This window comes from Triticum dicoccoides, chromosome 6B, assembly GCF_002162155.2.
Source record: "Triticum dicoccoides isolate Atlit2015 ecotype Zavitan chromosome 6B, WEW_v2.0, whole genome shotgun sequence".
Lineage (NCBI taxonomy): Eukaryota > Viridiplantae > Streptophyta > Magnoliopsida > Poales > Poaceae > Triticum > Triticum dicoccoides.
The window spans coordinates 325,458,115-325,482,153 of record NC_041391.1 but is presented as its reverse complement, the minus strand read 5'-3'; the positions used below and the strand labels follow the sequence as shown (position 1 = coordinate 325,482,153).

Genomic DNA, 24,039 nt, shown 5'->3' with positions numbered 1-24,039 from the left:
TGCAGACCGCAGAGGGAAAACGAGCTCCAAGACTGTCAACATGGTGACCGGTATCAATACTGATGGGTATGGTAATTTACCTATTGTACTTTCAGTATTTTAATCATCTTCATGGTGGATTGATTCGGGTGCTAACGTTCATGTGTGTGCCGACGTCTCTTTGTTTACTTCTTATCAGGTCGCAAGGGATTCTTCCATCCTGATGGGGAATGGGTCACATGCTTCTGTTCGTGGCATTGGCACGGTGGATCTGAAGTTTACTTCGGGAAAGATCGTGCAACTAAGGAACGTGTAGCATGTCCCTACTATGAACAAGAATCTAGTTAGTGGCTCCCTTCTATGTCAAGATGGGTTTAAGGTAGTTTTAGAGTCAAATAAAGTAATCGTGTCAAGATTTGGACAATTTATAAGCAAAGGCTATGAGTGTGGAGGCTTGTTCCGCTTTTCCCTTTCAGATTTTTTGCAATAAGCCGGTAAACCAAATTTGTGCTAGTGTTAATGATGATGCAAGTGTTGGCACTCTCGCTTATGTCATATTAATTTTGTTTTAATGTCTCGGCTATCCAGTATGAGTTTAATTCCGAATTTCACTATCACCAAAGGTTCCAAGTGCCATAGTTGTGTGCAATCGAGGCAACCTCAAAAGCATCATATGGTTGCCGAGGAGAGAAACTTGGCACCTCTAGAACTCATACATTCTGATCTTTGTGAGATGAATGGTGTGTCGACAAAAGGTGGAAAGAGATATTTCATGACTTCCATTGATGATACGACTAGATTTTGCTATGTTTATTTGTTGCAAACTAAATATGAAGCATTGGACTACTTTAAAATCTATAAAGCTGAAGTTGAAAATTAACTAGAGAGAAAGATCAAGCGTATTAGGTCCGATCGTGGTGGAGAGTATTTTCCCAAAGTATTTGATGAATTTTGTGAGGAACATGGTATTATTCATGAGAGGACGCCTCCCTATTCACCCCAATCAAATTGGGTTGCCGAGAGGAAAAACCGTACATTGACTGACTTGGTGAATGCCATGTTAGACACTGTCGGTTTATCTAAGGCATGGTGGGAGGAGGCTCTATTGACTTCATGTCATGTCCTGAATAGAGTACCTAACAAGAATAAGGAGAACACCCCTTATGAGGAGTGGGTTGGGAGAAAACCATCATTGTGTTATTTGCGCACTTGGGGATGCTCGGCAAAGGTCAATAACCCTAAGAAACGCAAACTCGGACCAAAGACAGTGGTGTCTTTCTATGATATGCTCAACGGAGCATTGCTTATAGATTTTAAGTGGTTAAATGTGAAGTACCTGATATGCATGTTGATACCATAATGGAATCTTGTATGCAAAAATAATTGAGAATATATTTCCTATGAAAGATATGCATAACATTGCTAGATTTTCTTCTGAGACAATTCCTGAATCTAGTACAACTGATGAATATTTTGAACAATCACATGAGTAAGTCCTTGAGAAGGATAACAATGAGGTTCTTGTAAGGAGCAAGAGACAAAGGGTTGCAAAATCCTTTGGTGATGATTTCATTGTATACCTTGTGGACGACACATCCAAGTCTATTACAGAGGCATATGCATCTCCGGATGTAGATGATTGGAAAGAAGTTCTTCATAATGAGATGGACTCAATTCTTTCTAATGGAACTTGGGAGCTAACTGATAGACCATATGGTTGTAAACCTGTGGGCTGTAAGTGGGTATTCAAAAAGAAGCTAAGGCTTGATGGTACTATTGATAAGTACAAGGCGTGTCTTATGGCCAAAGGCTACACTTAGAAAGAAGGCGAAGATTACTTTAACACCTATTCACTCTTTGCTAGAATGACCACATTTCGAGTGTTACTTTCCCTGGCTGCTTCTTATGGTCTTATCATTCATCAAATGGATTTAAAGACAACTTTCCTTAATGGAGAGTTGGAAGAGGAAATCTATATGGATCAGCCTGACAATCTGTGGTAAAAGGTGAAGAGAAAAAGGTGTGCAAGTTGTTAAAATCTTTGAATGGTCTAAAACAGGCACCTAAGCAATGGCATGATAAGTTTGAAAAAACTCCTACTTTTGTGGGATTTGTCATTAACGAGGCTGATAGGTGTGTTTACTATCGCCATGGTGGGGGCTATAGTGTCATATTATGTTTGTGCATGGGTGACATACTGATCTTTGGTACAAACATTAATGCCATCAATGAGGTCAAGTCTTTTCTATCAAAAAGTTTTGACATGAAAGATTTGGGAGAAGTTGATGTAATTCTAAACATCAAACTTATTAAGGATGAGAGTGGGATTACTCTAACGCAGTCTCACTATGTTGAGAAGGTCTTGAGCCGGTTCGACTTTATGGATAGCAAGCCTTCTCCAACACCTTATCATCCCAGTGTGACACTAAGAAAGAACAAGAAAGAAACGAGAGATGAATTAAGATACTCTCAAATTATTGGTTCACTCATGTACTTAGCTGGCGCTACAAGGCCAGATATCTCTTTTACTGTGAGCAAACTAAGTAGGTTCATGTCCAACCTGGGTGATGATCATTGGGCATGTACTAGAAAGGGTCTTGCGTTATCTGAGAGACACCATGAGTTATGGAATTCACTATTCTGGGCATCCTCGTGTGCTAGAAGGATATAGTGATTCGAATTGGATCTCCGCTGTTGGTGTACTCTACGCCACCAGTGGGTGTGTATTTACTCATGGATGTGGCGCGGTGTCATGGTCTTGCAAACAAACCCTATTGACGAGATCAACTATGGAAGCAAAACTAACTACTTTAGACACAACCATTGTTGAGGCAGAATGGCTGCGTGAGCTCTTGATAGACTTGCCTGTGGTTGAAAAACCTATACCGACTATTCTTATGAATTGTGACAACCAAACGGTTATCGCTAAAGTGAACAATTTTAAGGATAATGTGAAGTCATCAAGACACATGAAGAGATGTTTAAAGTATCTCAGGAAGTTGAGAAACTCCGGAGTAATAACTGCTACGTATATTCAAACAGATAAAAACCTAGCAGATTCCTTTACAAAGGGACTATCACGAAATGTGATAGATTGCATCAAGGGAGATGGGTTTGAGACCCATAGATGTTACACGGTAGTAGTAACCCAACCTTTGTGATCGGAGATCCCGTGATTAGGACCTGGGAAGAACAAGCTATTGGTTAACTGAGGAGAGTAATAAGTGACGGTCTCTAGGTGAGGATGCAAAACTCTCAGAGTTGTAAGGCTCAGAGCTGTAAGGCAGGTTGGCAACATGCCTTAATGTGGTTCTATTGGCTATTATAGCAAAGATGCTTTCCTACAGAGCAGTCTTGGAAGAACGCGCCTATATGAGCTTCGATTGTAAACGTCGGAGTCTGTGAAACTTGGTGATCTCTAGTAAGCTCACTGAGAGACAAGGGAGTATGACGTATAAGCTCCAGACCATGAGGTACCCTACTGGCAGCCAGGTACTGGTTAAGACTTTGAGTGAAACATGTTCACACAAAACTAGCAATTCAAGGCATAGTCCATTGTCAAGTTGTGAATGGATGTAGCTTAAAGTTCTAGGCAGAAGTTCAACTTAACAGTCCCTGCTGAAACACTGGTATATTAAACAAGTGGTGAGAAAAGATAAAACTCTAAATGGGTATTTAAGATCTGGTGGGGGATTGTAAGAATTAATGGGCCTGGCTCATTAACAAAATCTGAAATCTCAAATGAGCCCATGTGTAAAATGGCAAGTGGTGGTGCTAAAGTTTAGTCCCACCCCGAAAGTTGAAGAAGAGTTGGACCTCTTTATATAGTGGATTCTCTCCACCACTCTAAGTGGTGTGCTGAGAAGAGAAAGGGAAGACCACATGCGCGCTTGCTCGCCTCGCCTGGTCGGGGCATGGCGAGGCGGCGCATACGTGCAACATGCGCGTGAATGGTCCACCTAAATCCGGTTCGTTGCCTTGCAGGGGTGCGGCTTCCGTTTGCCGTTTTACTTTTATGTCTTGGCAGACAAGTTAATGATTTCTTGTCCGGTAAGTATATGACTTAGAAACCAAGTCAGTTTGGGATTGTGATCGCGGCACAATACCGCCGTGGGTCCTAATATATATACTACTACCGTCGCGGCCATAGACACACCGAAAACATCTAGGCTTTTGCCTCGTCTCACAACTTGCGCCGCCACCGTAGTCTACTCTATTCCGAACGCTGATGTGCACCGGCGTACAGGAGAGCAGGTCTCCGGAACCGTTCGTCTTTGCGATCCTGCACTGCGAGAGGGCGAATTAGGTTTTTGGAAAGCACTATGCGCGATTGCTCATGTTCGTCATCACGGGTCATTTCTCGTCCAAGTCGGGCGGTGCTACTCATCGTTGTCTTCATCGTTGTCAACAACGGCTCGTCGCCAACATCATCATCAACACTGTCGCTCCTGCTGCAACTACCGATCAGTACATCAATCATGATATGTTCATGTCTCTCTCTGAAGTTGTTGTTTTGTGGGCGATGTTGCTATACATGATTTGCTGCTCTTCTAGTTTGCTAGATTGTTTGCATGCTAGTTTCTGTCTTAGTCATGAATTATTTACTGGAATTGATCATGAACTTGCCTAATATTTCAACAGAAGTGAGGGCGCATGTACCGTTTCGATCTGGAGCGACCGCAGAGGCACCACTCGATCCCGATCGAGCGACCACAGAAGACCAACTAGCTCGTTCCTCTCTGTTGCCAACCCTAGCAGTTGTCCACCCCGTCGCCGGTTGGCTAGCCGAGGCACCGCCGCCAATCTCCGCTCGCCGGCCCCTCGCATCTCGGCCGATCCATCCTCCCTCCCTCCTCCTCAGCTCAAGGTGAGCTGCCCCGGAGCGTACCTTTCTCCCTTCAGATATGTGGTGTGATGTCGAACGCTCCTGGCTCCCTCGAGAAGCTAGCTGCGCAGGAAGCCAGCGAACTTCCAAACGGGCCCTTAGTGGGAGAGAAGACTTACATGCATGGTTTAGTGGGGACACTGAGGTAGACACTTTGTTGAGAGAATTGAGATAATTTTCTTAAGAATATAGGATAGTCGGGGTTGCCTTTGTTCAGTGGGGCCGGCTGAGGCCATTGCATTTCCAACCTTTGCAAGACAACAGGTGGCCACCAAGCTCGTCCTCTGGTTCAGGGTAGGCACATCATGGTGCAAACAGGTGGCTTCGATCAAGTTGGCGCTCTCATATCAAGCGATCTACTCTCTCCGTTCCAAAATACTTGTCGAAGAAATGGATAAAAATAGATGTATCTACAACTAAAATACATCTAGATACATCCATTTGTCCGACAAGTATTTTCGAACGGAGGAGTACCAACTCACCTCCCTACCATTGCCGGTGGGAGTCATCATGGACAGCTTGAGCACTTTTGGTCGCTCCTTTGGGTAGGTTGTGACTAGATATTCTATGGCAGGTGCAAGAATAATTGGGAGCCATAAAGGTCGAAAACCCTCCATAGACTCGGCATCTTACACCCAGGGAATGTTCTAGAGCCCTTTGGTTGTTGTTCAAGTGGGTGATCCTCAACAAGCTAATAGGTGGGCATGGGCACGCCCTGTGAGATAGTTGTGGTTAGTACTTGGGACAGTGCAAGGATGCACTTCTGATATGCCCGATGGATCAGTGGGCAAGGACAATTAGAACATGTGTCTGAATAAACTAAATTCAAATTTAAACTATTTTATTCCATAAGTTTAAGTTTGAATGTACTCCTCAATTAAAGAAATACTCCCTCCGTTCCCCAAATATAAGTCTTTTTAGATATTTCAACAAGTGACTACGTACAGAGTAAAATGAGTGAATCTACACTTTAAAATATGTCTACATACATCCGTATCTTATAGTCCATTTGAAATGTCTAAAAAGACTTACATTTAGGAACAGAGGGAGTACAAGAGTGTTTAGATCACTACTATAGTGATCTAAATACTCTTATATTTCTTTATGAAGGGAGTAATATTTTTATTTGAATTATTGTTGCACTGAAATATTTATCTTTGAGTTCTTGATGCACCATGGTACTTATCTTTGATTATTTTCACTATTCGGAGTGTAAACAGAAAAAACGAAGGGGGTAAACATGTCCGCTGACACGTTCAAACGTGCCCACAGACATTTGCGAGTGGAAGCTTGATGATCTGTGGTGGAGATGCCCTAACAACCTCTTAACTCATAGTCATAATGCGACAATTTGCATTAACAAATTCATGATGTCGTGGCCAGATTATGTCTTTAAGCAGGCACTTCTGTCTCTAAGAAACGACATGGGTAAACAAGTTAATCCACCCAATACAATGAACATATATAAACTACAAGAGCTTAGTCCCAAAACTTAGGCCACATGTAAAAACACAGCCCATAAGTTAGTTCTACAAAAATGGATACATTCTGCAAAATCTATATAAAGTCAGATCAATTCACATAAATTTTCGCGAGGTTAATTGCCGAGACGAGACTTCGATATCTTTTGTGTATATATTTGTGAGTGCAAAAAGCAGCAACACGAAGACTACTTGTGCACTCACAATTCCAAAATGACTAATGCTGTTGCCAATCTCCATCCAGCTCCCTGTGTTTTGGACCTGTGGTCGAAATGAACAAGAATATTCACCATATTATTTACTGCGGAAGTAGGAATTGCCATTTGAACAGAGATAATTATGTAGACAAAAACCTAGTCTCTGTTTGAAACACACACAAAATATTCAAAATTATGTGGGAACTGAACCATGCATTTTGTATTCCATGTGACTCCTGCATGGCAAATGTGCCCTGAACGTAGCTATCAGCATAGGAAAATCAACATGTATTGAGCTCAACAAGTTTGAACAAAGAACATCTAGGTTCAAAGAACATCTAGGTTCAGCGGCACTTCTGAAGAGAAGAATTTTGGACTCCGGTGCAGTTCAATTTAAAATTATCAAAGGGCATATAACCCTTGAGGCCATGAACTCTACAACTTCAGTCTAAAAGCAACGGTTACAAGACCATTACTTGTGCCAACAGAACGATAACTTACAAGCCTGCTTTATATACCACTATTCTAAGCGTGAGGGTAGAATAGCTTATTCTACACCCACTAGTAACGCTATAAACAAAATCTTGTAAAACGGTGTACAAAATGTAGTAATTTTGAAAATAATTTTTTTACTATCCAAGTTTGTGATATACTACATTTTAAAAAATTATTATATTTTGTAAAATGTGTTACTATATTTTGTATGTAGTGTTACTGTGGTGTAGAATAAGCTATTCTACACTCACGCTTAGTTTAGCATTACTAACATGACAAACCAAACATCATTCAAATGTAATATAAGACGTTTACCTGGCAGAGCTCTAACATGACAAACCAAACACCATTCAAATGTTAAGGGAATGAGAAATGACAAAAATTGTATATAAATTAACTATGGTCAATGAAAGAAAATAGCTAAAAGTGTTGAAAGAAAATTTCAGGTACATAAGGGCAGAACACACATACCAGAAAAAAGAAATGAATTGTCATCACATCTGAAAGCAGTATTACAAGAAAATAACAACCGATACGTGGAATCCGTACAATCTTGGTTATGGCACTAAATGTACATCTGCAGTAAGTCAGAAAATACTATATAAGCTTACTGACAAATAACATCCAGTTGAACTTGAATAAAAATGACTAAATTATCTAGGTGTCATATGGAAGGCCCAAAGCCCCGTCTTCTGCAGACTGAACATGTTCTGTTTTCTATTATATGCTAGACAGCAGACGCTAAATAGGCACTCCACAAAACGAAAGGTTCCATACAGAAGATGCCCCATATGTATGTTTTTCCTTTCAAATATGCTAGAGGCAGACTGAACATGTTGAACAGGAACCGAAATTATTCCCAAAACCACCCAAGTGTACTAAGTTGAACATTACACATTTAACCCGACTGCATATGTAAAATGAAGATGAAAACTCTATAGTCTATTATTTTGTCAGATACAAAAAGTAACTGGTGTTATCATTACCCATTAAGGACCAAGAGATATATACTCATTCTTCATGGTGTATCAATTATCTTGAAGCTCTACACTTAATTCTTCCAAAAATTGCCTCCCAGAGAAAAACAAGGGAAGGTAGATTAGGATACAGATTTTTGCTTCATCCTTGTATCACACAGCAAAACTTGTTTTGTAACAGGAACCTTTTTTTTTTCAAGAAAACGCAAAAGACCTTTGTGTTTCATTTCATTGAAAAGGCGGGAGTTTGGGTTAAATCCTCCTAGGAGGCAAACATACAATGCAAAAGCGCAAAATCAGTTTACATCCCAGGTTTGGGGGGTGAGGGCGCGAAGCCCCAGCGCTCCGGCTCTGGCCCAGAGGGCCGCTTCCTCCTTGATCTTGGTCATCAGCGCCGCGGTTGAGGGGCTGGCTCTCTCAAAGATGCAATCATTTCGGTGTTTCCAGATCATCCATGGTATGAGCAGGGCCGCGAAGGTGAGGCCCTTGCGCTTGGGCTTGGGCGTGAGCTGCCTCGCGGAGAGCCACCAAGAATTGATCGATGGCTCGCTGTCAGACGGGTTGCAGGGTACCCTAAGCCAGCACAGTACCTCGTACCAAATCTGCCGTGAGAATGGGCAGGCGAGGAGGAGATGTTGGATGGTCTCCGGCGCCTGGTCACATATTGGGCAGCGCACAGGGTGCTGCAGGCCGCGGCGGGCGAGGCGGTCAGCGGTCCAGCATCAATCGAGGTGAGCAAGCCAATGGAAGAATCGGACGCGAGGCGGTGCCCAGCACTTCCAAGTAAGCTTCCAGGCGTCACAGGTGGTGGATCCGTGGAATGTGGCTAGGTAGGCAGACTGGGCAGTGTATGTGCCCTTCGAGCCCCACTTCCAGATGAGGCGATCCGGCTCGGCAGAAAGCGTCGTGTGCTCGATGAGGTGCCATAGCTGTAAATATTCGCTGATCTCTTGTATGCCAATGGTGCCTTGGATGTCGTGCGCCCAGTTGTTGGCCTGAAGGCCGTCCGCCACCGTCCGCAGTGTTCGGCGACGCTTTGGAATGCAGGAGTATAGTCGTGGCGCGATCTCGCGAACCAAGCATCCCACGATCCAGCGGTCCTCCCAGAACAGGGCCTTCATGTCATTGCCGATTTGCATGGTTGTCGAGGCGAAGAAGACTCGCTCGTCTAAATCAAGACCGCTCCAAGCTCTGGTGCTGTCAGTGCGGCTTAGCCACAACCAATGTGTGCGTAGCGTGAGGCCGGTCCACTCGAGGTCGTGGACGCCTAGTCCTCCAAGCGAGATCAGTCGGGCGACGCGTCGCCAGTTAACATGGCAATTGCCACCATTGGCTTCCGTGCGTCCTGCCCAAGGAATCCCCTCTGGATTTTCTCAAGCGCCTTGATGATCCTCTTCGAAGGTGCTAGAACCAGCAGCTGATGGATAGGGATTGCGCTGAGCACGGCTTTGACGAACGCGAGGCGGCCGGCCTTGTTCATGAGCCGCGCCTTCCATGTAGGGAGCATGCCCGTGGTTTTGTCAACCATGGGCTGGAGTAGAGCAACGGAGGGGCGTCTGATCGTCAATGGGATGCCAAGGTAGGTGATCGGCAAGTCCACGATGGGGCAGCCAAGCAAACCAATGACGGGCGCCACATCGTCGTCATCGCAACGAATATGAGTGGTCGAACTCTTTAGGAAGTTCACCTGGAGGCCCGAGGCACGTCCAAAGAGCTGCAGGATCGCTTGCACCGCCAGGATGTCGCCTGGCGAGGGGTGGCAGAATAGGATCACATCGTCCGCATATAGCGATACGACAGGGATCGGTCGCCGGGGGTGGAGCTGCTGCAAGATGCCCAGCTCGGTGGCGTGGCGTAGGAGGCGGACAAGCGTGTCAACCGCTAGGACAAATAGCTGGGGCGAAAGGGGATCGCCCTGTAGGAACCCGCAGCGGTGCCAGATGGCCGGGCCGGGCTTGCCATTCAGGAGCACCTTGCTGATGGCCGAGGAAAGAAGAATGCCCAGCCAGTCCAGGAAATGGTCGCCAAATCCGTAGTGGTGCAGGACCTCGAAGAGGAACGGCTAGCTGATCGAGTCGAAGGCTCGTGCCAAGTCAGCTTTATCAGTACGCGAGGGGCCCCAAGCTGATGGAGTAGGCGCGCGGACTGCCGCGCACCAGGACGAAGTTGTCGTGCAAGCTGCGCCCAGGGATGAACGCGTTCTGGTTCGCGCTAACGAGTGAGTTGAGCTTAGGCGCGAGTCGCAGCGAGAGAACCTTCGCGAAGATCTTGGCGAGGAGGTGAATGAGGCTTACGTGTCTGTAATCGCTGAGGCTGCGAGCGTCCGCGCGCTTAGATAGCAGCATGAGGAGTGCCTGGTTTAAGCAACTAAAACCCCGGCCTCGAAGCGCGAATAGCTGCTGGAATACGTCAACAAGGTCTTGTTTGACGGTTGGCCAACATGCACGCAAGAATTCTGCAGTGAAGTCGTCTGGACCTGGCGTCTTGTGCGCGGGCATCCGCTTGACGGCCTGCCAGATTTCCTCGGCGTCAAAGGGTGCCTCGAGGTCATCCAGGTTTGCAGGCGTGATGAGGGCGAAGAGCTCCAGAGTGCACTCCCGGGGCACGACGGTGCCAAGCAGGGCATCAAAGTGCGTCTATGCCGCCGCGGCCATGTCGCTCGGGTCCGTGATCACCTCATCCTCGACCACAAGGTTGTGCACCATTTTCTTTTGCCGCCGATAGGTGCACTGCTGGTGGTAGAACGAGGTGCTGGCGTCGCCGTCCTTTAGGGTCGCGAGGCGGGTGCGCTGGCGGGCAATGGTGCGCTCCAAAGAAGCAAGGCCCAGATAGGAGGCCTTGATCTGATGACGCAGCCAGTCCTCATGCGGGGACAAGGCCCTGCTCTCCTGCGCTATGTCGAGCCGAAGGAGAAGCTCCCGAGAGATTGCCAGCTTGAGGCGCACGTTGCCGACGGTCCGCGAGCTCCAGCTCGTGAGCTTGCGCGCGGTGGCGTGCATGCGCATCATGAAGCGCCGGAAGGGGTCAGTCTCGTGGACCGAGTTCCAAGCTTCCGCAACGACGTCGTGGAAGCCGTCAAGGCGGATCCAAAAATCGTCGAAGTGGAAACGTCGATGCGTCGGTGCCACCGGAGAGCAATCCAGGTAGAGAGGGTTGTGGTTGGAGACGACGGAGGCGGGGCAGCGAAGGTGACACGCGCCATGCAGCTCCTCCCAGTCCATGGTGCAGAGTACACGGTCGAGGTGGACGAGGGTCGGGGGCGATTGCTCGTTCGACCAAGTGTAGCGTCTCCTGTCAAGGTAAACCTCCTTAAGTGCTAGGTCGTTGAGCACGCGTCTGAAGCGACCCATCATGCGGCGGTTGACGTTCACATTGTTCTTGTCCTCGTCATGGTATATAAGGTTGAAGTCCCCACAAAGCATCCATGGCCCAGGGCATTCATCACGGATGTCGCGTAGCTCCTGTAGGAAGGCAATCTTGGTGTCGTCATGCTGGGGTCCGTAGACCACGGTGAGCCACCACGGCGTGCCGGCACCGGACAGGGTAGAGACCTTAGCAGACAAGGCGTTGGTGGTGAAAAGAGGATCGGTGATGGTCACCTCTCTACTCTTCCAGGCCAGTGGAATGCCGCCACGGGTCCCTAGCGCGGGCAGGTACACGTAGTCGTCAAAATCCGAACCAAGAGTCTCAAGGACGACCGACGAGCAGATTAACTCCATCTTTGTTTCCTGGAAGCAGACGACCGGATGGCGTTGCGGCGAGCACACGCGTTGAGGCCGCGCACATTCCAAACTAGGATCTTAGGGGCGTAATCCATGGAACAGGGGTCAATGAGCGGGCGCGGTGGCGCAGCTAGGCCTCTATCGGGCTGTCCGCGATCACCATGGTGATCGGCGCGATGGCAAGATCGGTGTGGAGCTCACGATCGACCAGCGCAGCGATGGCCAAGAGGACAGACATGGGGAGAGGCGTCACGAAGAGCCCATCATAAGTTTGCATCTCCGCAGCCATGATCTTCTGGTTGAGTCCGATGATCCCAAGAGTGCGTAGGATGTGGATTTGAGCACGCCGCCGTGGGCGGAGCTGCAGTCTTGCATGTCGTGGACGAGGCGGATCGTCCGCGCAGAGGGGTGAAGTTGGGCGGGCATCGCCATTGCCGCCTCCCCGGGGTCGGTAGGGCGGAGTCGATCTACTTGGTAGCTCCTGCGAGGAAGTCGCTAGTGTCCAGGTAGTCGTCGCTACTGCAGCAGCTCGCGGACGGGAGTGGCACATCGTGACCGCGGGGAGGCGAAGCGCGTGGGGGGTCCCTGTCTTGAGGGGCCAGCAGCCTGGGCCGAGTGGGCCACGGGGTTGTTCATGGGTGCGGCATGTGCTACGTGAGGGGCCGCCAAAGAGGGGCTCTGCGCATTTCTCTCAGAGGGATCCAGAAGCACTCCGTCTTGGTCACGCGGCGGGGTTGGCACCAAAGTTTGAACTTGCAACGTGTCGTCCCGCGTCGAGGGGATTGGGTCCGTGGACTGGTCAGCCTGGGGCATCACCACAGCAGGCACTGACAAAGGCGAAGCGCCTCTTTGCCCCGACAAAGGATCAGCCTCGGGCCCGGGGTTGGGTGAATCGGAGACCTCGCTGTCCAGCGACAGGTGGCCCATGGGGCTGCCAGGATTGGCCAGGTGCACTGCGGCAACTGCATAGCCCTGGTCATGTGCGCAGGATCACAGGGGGAGGTTCTCCGCCAAGGGGGGCGGGACATCTGGCACCGTGCCTCCCCAGGACGCGTGGGTGGGCCAGCGAGCAGGGGTGCAGCCTTGGCACGGCCGGCAGCCTCCGCGGCGCGCTTTTTCTTTCCACCTCTCCTTCCCCTTCTGGAAAGGCGACGAGAACGCCGTGGTCCACCAACCATGGGCCAGGGTTCCATCGTGCATCCATGAGCACCTTCGCGCGATGGTGCCGCCTTGACCGTACGACGGCGGGATACGGGCCAACCAGCGACGACGGCTATCCCATCAGCACGGGCACGGTGGTCGATGGCTCTCTAGCCAGCCGAGTCCATAGCCATGTCGTCCGCGCGGCCGTCGCCAGCGTCGGATGTGCGTCGTCGCTTGCGGCTACGGCAGCGGACGTGGTTGCGCCCAGCCTCGTCCTGGCGTGCCTCGTCGCCGGCGTCACCACCAGGCGCGCCATCACTCGGGCTTCCCTCGTTGCCGGCAGCGGCCGAAGCAGCGTGGTCAATGGCGGCGCCAAGGACCTTGATGGACACGGGGTAGATGAGTGTGCGGACGGTCAGCGGCAGGGTGCGGTTGCGGGTGGGGACAGTTTCCATGATTTCCGGGATGGCTTCACGGCAGATGCTGGCCGAGTCGTGCGTGCGCGCCCTCGGCCAAAAAAAGGCGAGGTCGGCACGCGACCGCGTGCTCAGGTGCAACCGCTCGATCCAATAACTGGTGCCGAGCAGGTGCTCAGCGGTGGAGAGATGCCAAGCATGCACCGGGATCCCATGCAGCTCCAGCTGGACGGTGTGCTCGAAGGAGCTCACGCCGGCGTGGGCCAGCTTGTTCCATGGGCGGAGCGACAAGGTGAAGCCGGGTCCATTGATGAAATGGTCGCCCGCAAGACGATGCATCGTCTCGTTGGTGGAGAAGATGATGAGAAAATCCTCCGGGTGGTGCACGTGGACGGAGAAGTCACCGGGCTGGAGGTTGAGGGAGGAGTGCAGCATGGCTTCGACCTCACCAGGCGTGACCGCCGGCCTGGCTCCCGTGATGGAGACCAACATCCCACGACGCAGAACAAGCTCGGCCTCCTTCATCTCGACGGAGCGTGGCATGACCACACGCACCGGGAGGGAGGCTGGGCCGGCACGGCGGAGTGGCGCGCCGCAGCGGGTGGGGGCAGGGCCAGGAGGCGTTGCGGCTCCCGCGGCACGACGGCCGGGGATGGCAGCGCGAGGGGGCGCACGAAGCACGCCGCGGCAGTACTTGTGGCAGTCTCGGGAGCCAAGGTCAGGGTAGAGGCAGCATTGGCAGCGGATGTCGTTCGGGCAGTCCCTCACAGGGTCACCGGGGTCGAGGCAGCGGAAACAAAGGCCGGCGCTCTCCTCCGGCGACGGGCGCTGCGGGGGCAAGGCGCGGGTGGCCGTCTCAGGACGCGCGCGGCGGCGGCGGTTTCTGCGACGTGGGAGCATACACAACTACAAAGTTACTAGGCTAAAACTTTGCACATCAACATTAACTTAAGGTTAAAGTCACCGGTGAAAATAATTGGACCGGAGTAGCACTAGCCAGAGATTTCAGATCAACCAACAAAAGCAACCTTGTTTGCGATAGATTGAGGGCCATAGATGTTTACAATTGCCGCTGTTTACCAGAACTTCTTTGCAAACAGTTGATGGATACAAAATGAGCAGAGCAAAGACTCGCACAAACCGAAAGAATATCATCCTTCCAAGCAGTGATCACTCCTCCACTAGCACCAACAGATGGGGTGAAAGCGAAGTGATCAAAACCAAGACCACAAAATCATTGATAATTGGGGCATCAAGCATATTCATCTTGGACTTCTGCAAACTGACAACTGACACATTCTTCTGTTGCACAACACCTGTAATAGCAGCTATAGCAGCTCTACGGGTGGGTGAATTAAGCCCACCGGACATTCCAAACCAATAATTTGCACTGAATCATGGAAACTAAGCTGGCAAAGACTAGGAGGCTGTAAGATGCAGATACATAGCACCACGACAGTCGCTCGAGCAGTCTTTTGCTAAGAAGCACCGATACGGCCAGAACTGCCGATTTGCCGTCCTGATACGGGGGGACACGGGGATACGGCTGGATACGCGTATCCCGCAGTATCCCAACTTTTTCGAATTAAAAAAAAGAAATAAAATCGGGATACGGCCTTAGATACAGCGTGGACACGGTGGGACTCGGCAACCAGCCTCTAGTGACCATGTTGTTGCCCAGTTCTCCTCCTGATAGCAACCATGGTCGAGAAGGTAACCTCGAGGGCTGCTAGCAAGGAAGGAGATCTTGGTAGAGGAAGATGGCAAGGCGGCCGCTAACAAGGAAGAAGCTCCGGCACGAAGAAAGATGGGGAGTGTTGTGGCCAGTGAGGAAGAAGGTTTGGGCAGGGAGAAGATGGGCGATGGAAGCTGCCGATTTGGCAGCGTTGTGGTTTCTTCACTGGCGGCTGGAGAAAGGGATTACGAGAATGGGTAGTTGGGGATGGCTGGAACGCTACTAGTCTAGGATTTTCTGGAATTGGGCCTTACATGGGCTCTAAGTGGACGGGGACTTCCATGGGCTTATAAGTGGACGGAGAGCTACATGGGCTCTGGGTGGACTGCTCTCAATCTTTGATGAATAGAACAACAACAACAACAAAGCCTTTAGTCCCAAACAAGTTGGGGTAGGCTAGAGGTGAAACCCATACGATCTCGCGGCCAACTCTCATGGCTCTGGCACATGGATAGCAAGCTTCCACGCACCCCTGTCCATAGCTAGTTCTTTGGTGATACTCCAATCCTTCAGGTCTCTCTTAACGGACTCCTCCCATGTCAAATTCGGTCTACCCCGCCCACTCTTGACATCCTCCGCACGCTTTAGCCGTCCGCTATGCACTGGAGCTTCTGGAGGTCTGCGTTGAATATGCCCAAACCATCTTAGACGATGTTGGACAAGCTTCTATTCAATTGGTGCTACCCCAACTCTATCTCGTATATCATCATTCCAGACTCGATCCTTCCTCATGTGGCCACACATCCATCTCAACATACACATCTCTGCCACACCTAACTGTTGAACATGTCGCCTTTTAGTCGGCCAACACTCAGCGCCATACAGCATTGCATGTCGAACTGTCGTCCTGTAGAACTTGCCTTTTAGCTTTTGTGGCACTCTCTTGTCACAGAGAAGGCCAGAAGCTTGGCGCCACTTCATCCATCCGGCTTTGATTCGATGGTTCACATCTTCATCAATACCCCCATCCTCCTGAAGCATTGACCCCAAATATCGAAAGGTGTCCTTCTGAGGTACCATCTGCCCATCAAGGCTAACCTCCTCCTCCTCCTCACACCTAGTAGTACTTGTGCGCACATCATGTACTCGGTTTTAGTTCTACTAAGCCTAAACCCTTTCGATTCCAAGGTTTGTCTCCATAACTCTAACTTCCTATTTACCCTCGTCCGACTATCGTCAACTAGCACCACATCATCCGCAAAGAGCATACACCATGGGATATCTCCTTGTATATCCCTTGTGACCCCATCCATCACCAAGGCAAAAAGATAAGGGCTCAAAGCTAACCCTTGGTGCAGTCCTAGCTTAATCGGGAAGTCATCAGTCTCGACATCACTTGTTCGAACACTTGTCACAACATTATCGTACATGTCCTTGATGAGGGTAATGTACTTTACGGGGACTTTGTGTTTCTCCAAGGCCCACCACATGACATTCCACAGTATCTTATCATAGGCCTTCTCCAAGTCAATGAACACCATATGCAAGTCCTTTTGCTCCCTGTATCTCTCCATAAGTTGTCGTACCAAGAAAATGGCTTCCATGCTCGACCTCCCAGGCATGAAACCAAACTGATTTTTGGTCACGCTTGTCATTCTTCTTAAGCGGTGCTCAATGACTCTCTCCCATAGCTTCATTGTATGGCTCATCAGCTTAATTCCACGGTAATTAGTATAACTCTGAACATCCCCCTTGCTCTTGAAGATTGGTACTAATATAGTCCGTCTCCATTCTTCTGGCATCTTGTTTGCCCGAAAAATGAGGTTGAAAAGCTTGGTTAGCCATACTATCGCTATGTCCCCGAGGCCTTTCCACACCTCAATGGGGATACAATCAGGGCCCATCGCCTTGCCTCCTTCCATCCTTTTTAGCGCCTCCTTGACCTCAGACTCCTGGATTCACCGCACAAAGCGCATGCTGGTCTCATCAAAGGAGTCGTCCAGTTCAATGGTAGAACTCTCATTCTCCCCATTGAACAGCTTGTCGAAGTACTCCTGCCATCTATGCTTAATCTCCTCGTCCTTCACCAAGAGTTGGTTTGCTCCGTCCTTGATGCATTCGACTTGGCCAATATCCTTTGTCTTCCTCTCTCGAATCTTGGCCATCTTATAGATGTCCCTTTCGCCTTCCTTCGTACCTAACCGTTGGTAGAGGTCCTCATATGCTCGGCCCCTTGCTTCACTGACAGCTCGCCTTGCAGCCTTCTTCGCCATCTTGTACTTCTCTATGTTGTCTGCACTCCTATCCAGGTATAGGCGTCTGAAGCAATCTTTCTTCTCTTTAATCGCCTTCTGGACATCATCATTCCACCACCAGGTATCCTTATCTTCGCTTCTCCTTCCCTTGGACACTCCAAACTCCTCTGAGGCCACCTTACGAATGCAAGTTGCCATCTTCATCCACACATTGTCCGCATCCCCTCCTTCCTCCCAAGGGCCCTCCTTAATGACCCTCTCCTTGAACGCCTGAGCTACCTCCCCCTTGAGCTTCCACCACTTCGTTCTAGCGACTTTGGCACGCTTATCCCGCTGGACACGAATCTGAAAGCAGAAGTCAACAACCACCAGCTTATGCTGGGGTACAACACTCTCCAGGTATCACCTTACAGTCTAGGCACGCGCCTATCTTCTCTTCTCGAGAGGATGAAATCGATCTGGCAAGTGTTGGCCACTACTAAAAATCACCAGATGTGATTCTCTCTTTCTAAAGAGGGTGTTAGCTACAATCATGCCGTAGGCTAGAGCAAAGCTTAAGACATCTTCTCCTTCTTGATTCCTGATGCCATAGCCAAAGCCCCCATGTGCCCCTTCAAAACCTGTGTTAGATGTACCCACGTGGCCATTGAGGTCTCCTCCTATGAAGAGCTTCTCACCAATCGGTACACTCCTAACCATGTCTTCCAGGCCTTCCCAGAACTCCCTTGGTGTTCTCATTGTGGCCCACTTGCGGGGCATACGCGCTGATAACATTGAGAACTAAGTCCCCAACTACCAGCTTGACCAGGATAATCCGGTCCCCACGTCTCTTGATGTCTACCACTCCATACTTGAGGCTCTTGTTGATCAAGATGCCTACGCCATTTCTGTTAGCAGCCGTCCCCGTGTACCACAGCTTAAAGCCGGTATCCTCCACCTCCTTCGCCTTCTGTCCCCACCATTTGGTTTCTTGGACGCAAAGGATGTCAACACCTCTCCTCACCGCTGCATCAACTAGCTCCCGAAGCTTCTCTGTTAGAGACCCTACGTTCCAGCTACCTAAGCGAATCCTCCTAGGCTCGGCTAGCTTCCTTACCCTTCGCACTCATCGAGTCAAATGCAAAGACCCTTGCTCATTTTCCACTACATCCGGGCACCGATGTAACGCGCCACTAAGGATGCGACGACCCGATCCTCGCTCACTTGCCACCGTATCCGGATCAAGATACGGCGCGCCAGCAGGGGGGTGACGGCCCGGCCCTTGCCCATTTGCCACCACACCCGGGTTCCGATGTGGCGCGTCGCTGAGAGGGTTACGCCCCAACGAAAATCTTTTGGGTTTCATCTCCATAAGAGTGGCTGAGTTTTTACGCTGGCTCGCCAAGCCTATCACAACCCTCCTCCTTTACTCGGGCTTGGGACCAGCTATGTTGAGATAACATAGCCGGAGTTCTTTGATGAATAGAAAAGAGACAATATATATCCAGTACTAAAAAATTCTCATTAAATCTTTATTCATATTTATTTTTCTAAATACTTTCTTATCTATTTTTCTAAATACTTATATACCCCGCCGTATCCCTGAATGGCTGTTTTTGGAAAATGATGTATCCCGTATCCTCGTATGCATATCCCCGTGTTTCCGTCCCCGTATCCGTGCTTCTTAGGTCTTCTGCATCCTACGGCCACCAACCGCGTGCAGCAGCGCCGTGGGCGCATCAATCTCCACCAGAGCCAGCCCATCCTTGAAGTTCTGCCAATACTACTGCTAACAGAGCAGCAAGGTCCTGCTCCTTCTCCTCAAATGGCAGCCCCAGCTTCTTGCAGATCAGCTTCTGCGCCTGCGAGATGGCATCGCCGCCGCACCTAGACTTGGCCAGACGGTGACACATGAGCGCGCTGTCTCCTGGGTGCGCCCATTGGCTTGAACGGTGTGATTGCGAGGATGCCCGGGATCACAGGCTCGGGGATGTAAGCGATGAACCGGTCGAGGGCGGCGAAGGGGGGACGCCGTCACCGTTGGCGAGGGTGGCGGTGGGGCACGAGATATCTCACTAGCAGCAGTCTGCTGAATCGCATCTTGGGAGGCCAGCGAAACCTGCATGGGCGCAAGAGGATTAAGAGAGGAGCCCAATGACGGCCGATCGACACATGTCGTAAGGAGCGGGCGGCTCGGTTGCACTCTCAATGTTTTCCTAGCCCAAAGGCCCTTGGAAGTAGCCCAACTACCGGCTCGGCAGAAGGCTGGGGGCAGGTCATGCAACTCCAGGCGGAGAAGCTGCAAGCCCGCTTCCATCTAGTCAATGACAAGGGCAGCATGCACCGGAGCGGACCCAAGGATGGGCCCGACAGAGCAGGTGGTCTAGTCCCTCGCCTTGACCGTCTCGCAGTAGGCGTTGAAGAGGGAGGAGCCGGGGCTCGCATTTCCATCACCCAAACATCAGCATCATAACAGCAATGCTCCAGCCGCGGTGCAGCCGAGAAGAGAAAGCGCTCATGGGAGGGAGCAGGGCAGAGCTCACGGATGCTGAGGGTTGCACCAGAGTGCACGCGAGCTTAGGAGCGACAGCAGTGGCCAGCGGCCCGCCCGAGCAACCAGACGTGGTACAGCTGTCAAACAACGTGGGAGGCCGTGAGCATGCGCCCAACTGCACCGTTAGCCCGCCGTTGCCATCGCCCGACAGCCCACCATGGACGGGAGGTAACAGAGAGGGGAGTGTGTCCTTCGTAATTTTTTTAGGAGGGACAATTTTACATATTTCTGCCAAATCCTTCTATTATTAAGTACGGCTGGTACCATTTCGATGTGTTTCGTCTACCAAAAAGGGATCTATAACTTCGATTCAAGCAGTTTATGTACCTGCAGACGATTTGACCGACCCTGCCCCTGCCACAACATTTGCACATTTGGATGCTACTACCGTACTTTCCAGAGGATTAGCTTCCAAGGGTATTTATCCAGCAGTAGATCCTTTAGATTCAACCTCGACTATGTTCGCTAGGTCATCCACTGGAAGAGACGGAACAGGCGCCTGCAAACCGAGCACTTGTGGAGGGAGAGGCGCAGGTGCCGGCAACAAACTGGACGGCAGCCCAGCATGGTGAGCACCCGGCTTGCGGCACCGATTCGAGGAAGAGCTCCTGCCAAGACGGAAGAAGACCGAACGGGCAGGCTCGGGAGATGGGGGGCATCGATAAGCCCTCGAGCACAAGGGTAGCAACAGATGGAGGTGTCCCAATAACCGTCACCAGCAGCATCACCAGACGCCGCTGGAATGCCCTCAGGACACGGGAAGTAGGCGAGGGAGTCGAGATGGATCAGCACTGGGTACCGCAGGGCCACAGGGTGTGGGATGTCCAACAAATCCCATGGGTTGTCATTGACGTTCTCGTTGAAGCCGTCCGGCAGTGCGAGCAACTGGAGGGATTGTTGCTCGGCAGCGATTTACCGACCCTAAACATCACCCTCTTCAGCAGCAAGTTGGGGTCGGCCACCCAAGCGTAGACAATGAAGTACGAGAGATCTTCACGCTAGCAACTGGAGGGGTTGTTGCTCGGAAGCGATTTACCGATCCTAAACATCACCTTCAGCAGCAAGTTGGGTCGGCCATCCAAGCGTAGACAATGAAGTACGAGAGATTTCACGCTCCAGCGAGGACACAGCGATGGTGTGGAAGTGGCACATCGCCTGTTGCACCGTCTCCACCAAGAAGGCCTCATTGAGCAGGCCCTCGATGAAAAGCCGGACGCGGTACCTAAGCAGGATCATCTCCGCGAAGAGGTTGGTCGCATAATCCTATAAGCAGATTGTGCCACATCCATCCATAAACAATCTCGCATATCTTGGTTTGCTGCTCCTTCACTACAGACGTTAGGAAGTTGCTGCTCCCAATGCCCAACCTGAAGCTGTCTCGAGCACCTTCTGCTGCTAACATTGTAGGCTGGTGGTCTAACGCATTGCTGCTCTCTCGGCTAGAAAACAGCGTCGGTGGGGATCCCTAACCATCCTTGCGAGGTGGATGGTCTGGAAGGAAAGGAGCTGCAGGATCATCAATAACAAAGCTATCGCTGCTCATCTTGTTGCTAAGATCTCTGAACTGAATGTATGGTGTGGCACCGGGGTGCCAGGGTACAGTGTGACATCCTGAACATCTCTATTAATCTCTGTTGTACAGGCTAGCATCTCAGGTTTTTCTTTTCTTTTGTGCTTCGCTTTTCGTGTCCTGTAACTTTATTTATTCCTCTTAATATAACTGAAAGCAGCGCTGCTGCATTTCGTCAAAAAACTCACATATGATCAAAAAGGCAGAGAAAACTTACATGACAAGCATATATGGAATGAACAATTTGAAAATAAGAAGTGCCGTCATAAGAAATGGCTGCCACGAAAAAAAAAAGGAGATCAGTAACTGGAATTAAAAAGACGACCTTAAAAAGAAAAACAGTACATCACAAGCACTTACACTAAATATTGTGATGAATCTGTACACAGATGAGATCTCAAAGCTTGCAATACTTGCAAAATTACCAGTTCCAAAGAAAGCAACATTGAATAAGATCATCTGCAAGGCAAAATGCATTTGTAAAAGATACACAAGCACTAGTAGCAGAGACCTTGGAACTTTGGAGCTAGTAAGGTAGGAAAGGTGGATGTGAATGTTGAGTGGCCTGAAAATACTGCATCAATCAAGAAATGCCTTCACACAGCCAACGGGTGTCAGGCTTGTGGAGGCAAGTATGTGAAAACTTACAAGCACCAGAACATATATAAGGCAAACAAGGAACCTCAAGGGACTTAACAATCCCTTTAACTCACTTGATATCGCTCATCAGAACCCTAAAATTTTAAGCCTATGATACTATCAATTCCCTTGTCCTACTGCAATACCATCGAGTCTTTCTTCCTACCTATTGGCATGTCTACTGATTTCACAGGCTCCATTGGCTATCCCTACTAAAGGATTCAGCTTTGACCGTAGTTAATACATCTTCATATTGGCGGATGGCCCGTGTTCATAAGATAAAAAAAAAATTCAAGCAACCGGCAGGAGTGCCGCCTTTTCATTAAGAGAGGAGAGAACAAATTATAAGCTATTATCACTCAGAAACCTTGTATAATGCTGAACATCTTCCTCAGTGCTGTTATGCACCTCAGCTATGGATTGAGATCATATTACTCAGAAAGCATACTGCAGTCCAGAACACAAAATGGAAAAAGATCATAGACTTACAAATAACAGAGGGATTCGTAAATCAGATAGTTGTAAGCATCTTTCGTCATAGCCATAAACTGATCCATCCGCAAGGCTACTGTGGCATGAAGAATTGCTTCCTTCAGAGCAAAACAAGTTGGCAGATTCAAGAAATATCCATCCCATGAGTACCAGCGCAAAAGCACTATAGAAAACCGCTTCATAGCTGCAGAGGTCAAATTTTCAAACAATGTATCATATACATGTTATCCCATGGATACATCAACAAAATCTTTGATCTATGAATACTTCAGCATAAGTTAACTGCATACCCAATAGAAAGCAGCAGAAACGGAGGAGCAAAACCCAAGAAGATAGATGTAAGACGGGATAGAACACTACAAGGTGAAAAGAGCGGTAGTGCCATCGCAAAACCTGCCAAAACATGATATGTTAAAAAACAAACACCCAAAAGTCTTAGAAGTTCAACAAGAGCAAACCAGGATAACAATAATCAAAAGATAGCCCATATGGTTTCCACAACAAAATGTTGCATGTTTAATGCAGTTTAGCAAACTCGATTTCAGATAGAAGAAGCTTTGTTGATCCGTGTGGTAATGTAAAACTAAAGTTAGTTTCTTTACCCGGGATCAGCTATTTCTCAGTGTCGATAATTTGTATTTCCTTCTTCTAGATGTACAGTATCTGTCAACATATTCCAGTGCAGTCCTGTGATATTTTCCCGTAAAACTGAACACTGACATAGGAGCAACTCCAATGCGCCGACCCATTTCGTCCGCGCGTGCCCGTTTGGGTCGCCGCGGACAGAAAAGTCGGCCCAACGCGCCAACCAAACGGACGCGCGCCCGCTTTTCGTCCGCCTGGCAACCCATTCCTGGCCCAAATTTGGGCCTCATTTGCGTCGGCGCGGACACGAAGCGGATGCGTGCTACGCGCGCCTGCTCCCCGGCTTCTCCCCCCGGCCCGCCAGTCGGTGGCACATTCGCCATCTCTTCCACCCCCATCGACAGCAAGCCCTCGCCCGCCCCACCCCGTCGCCGCCGCCGCCCAGTTCCGGTGCCCCTGCCAACAGTCCGCGCCCACACACCTCCCCCGCACACCGCCACCTCCCACACACCATCACCACCGCCTCGACGTCGGGCCACCGCAGCTTCCCACCCCCACCCCGACGTCGCCTCGAGCAAGAAGTCGCCCCCCGCGCCCCCGGCCAGCTCCTTCGTCTGACGCGGCCAGGCTAGCTACCTGGTCCAGGGGAGGCACGCGTCTCTTCGCCGGCCAGCTTCTTCAACGATGTCCGCAAGTTGTTCGACAGTTTGCCCCCAAGGTACAAATGGACTCCGGCGACGAGTTCTTTTTCCACAATTTCCTCTGCGACTCCGACGATTCCTCATCCGACGATGAGAAGATGGTGGCTACCTTGTTGGTCCATGACCACCTTAGTAGGCAGCAGACGTTGTTCCGGGGCACACTCTGGCGTTGAATCGCAACCGAGAGAGCGGCCATTTCCTTCTTTGGAAGGACTACTTTGAGACACCCAACCCGCTCTTCAAACATCACCAAATCCGGCGCCACTTCCGTATGGCTAGGCATGTTTTCAACCG

At 49.9% G+C, this 24,039-nt stretch overlaps 1 protein-coding gene across 3 annotated transcripts in view; it reads right to left on the bottom strand.

Annotated features, from left to right (window-relative positions):
• Positions 1-6,197: 6,197 nt before the first annotated feature.
• The window catches only part of LOC119322114 (GPI ethanolamine phosphate transferase 1-like), a 31,164-nt gene continuing 13,322 nt past the window's right edge, over positions 6,198-24,039 (bottom strand). For 2 of the 3 annotated variants that reach the window (XM_037595612.1, XM_037595613.1), the window contains exons 13-18: positions 22,750-22,852; positions 22,457-22,643; positions 21,689-21,787; positions 21,546-21,604; positions 7,509-7,614; positions 6,198-6,606 (exon numbers count right to left, since the gene is read on the bottom strand). In XM_037595612.1, coding sequence (XP_037451509.1) covers positions 6,442-6,606; positions 7,509-7,614; positions 21,546-21,604; positions 21,689-21,787; positions 22,457-22,643; positions 22,750-22,852 — 719 coding nt within the window. In that variant the 3' untranslated portion in view covers positions 6,198-6,441. Of the gene's footprint in view, positions 6,607-7,508; positions 7,615-21,545; positions 21,605-21,688; positions 21,788-22,456; positions 22,644-22,749; positions 22,853-24,039 lie in introns of those variants that run through there. The other variant, XR_005155417.1, reaches the window with a different exon arrangement.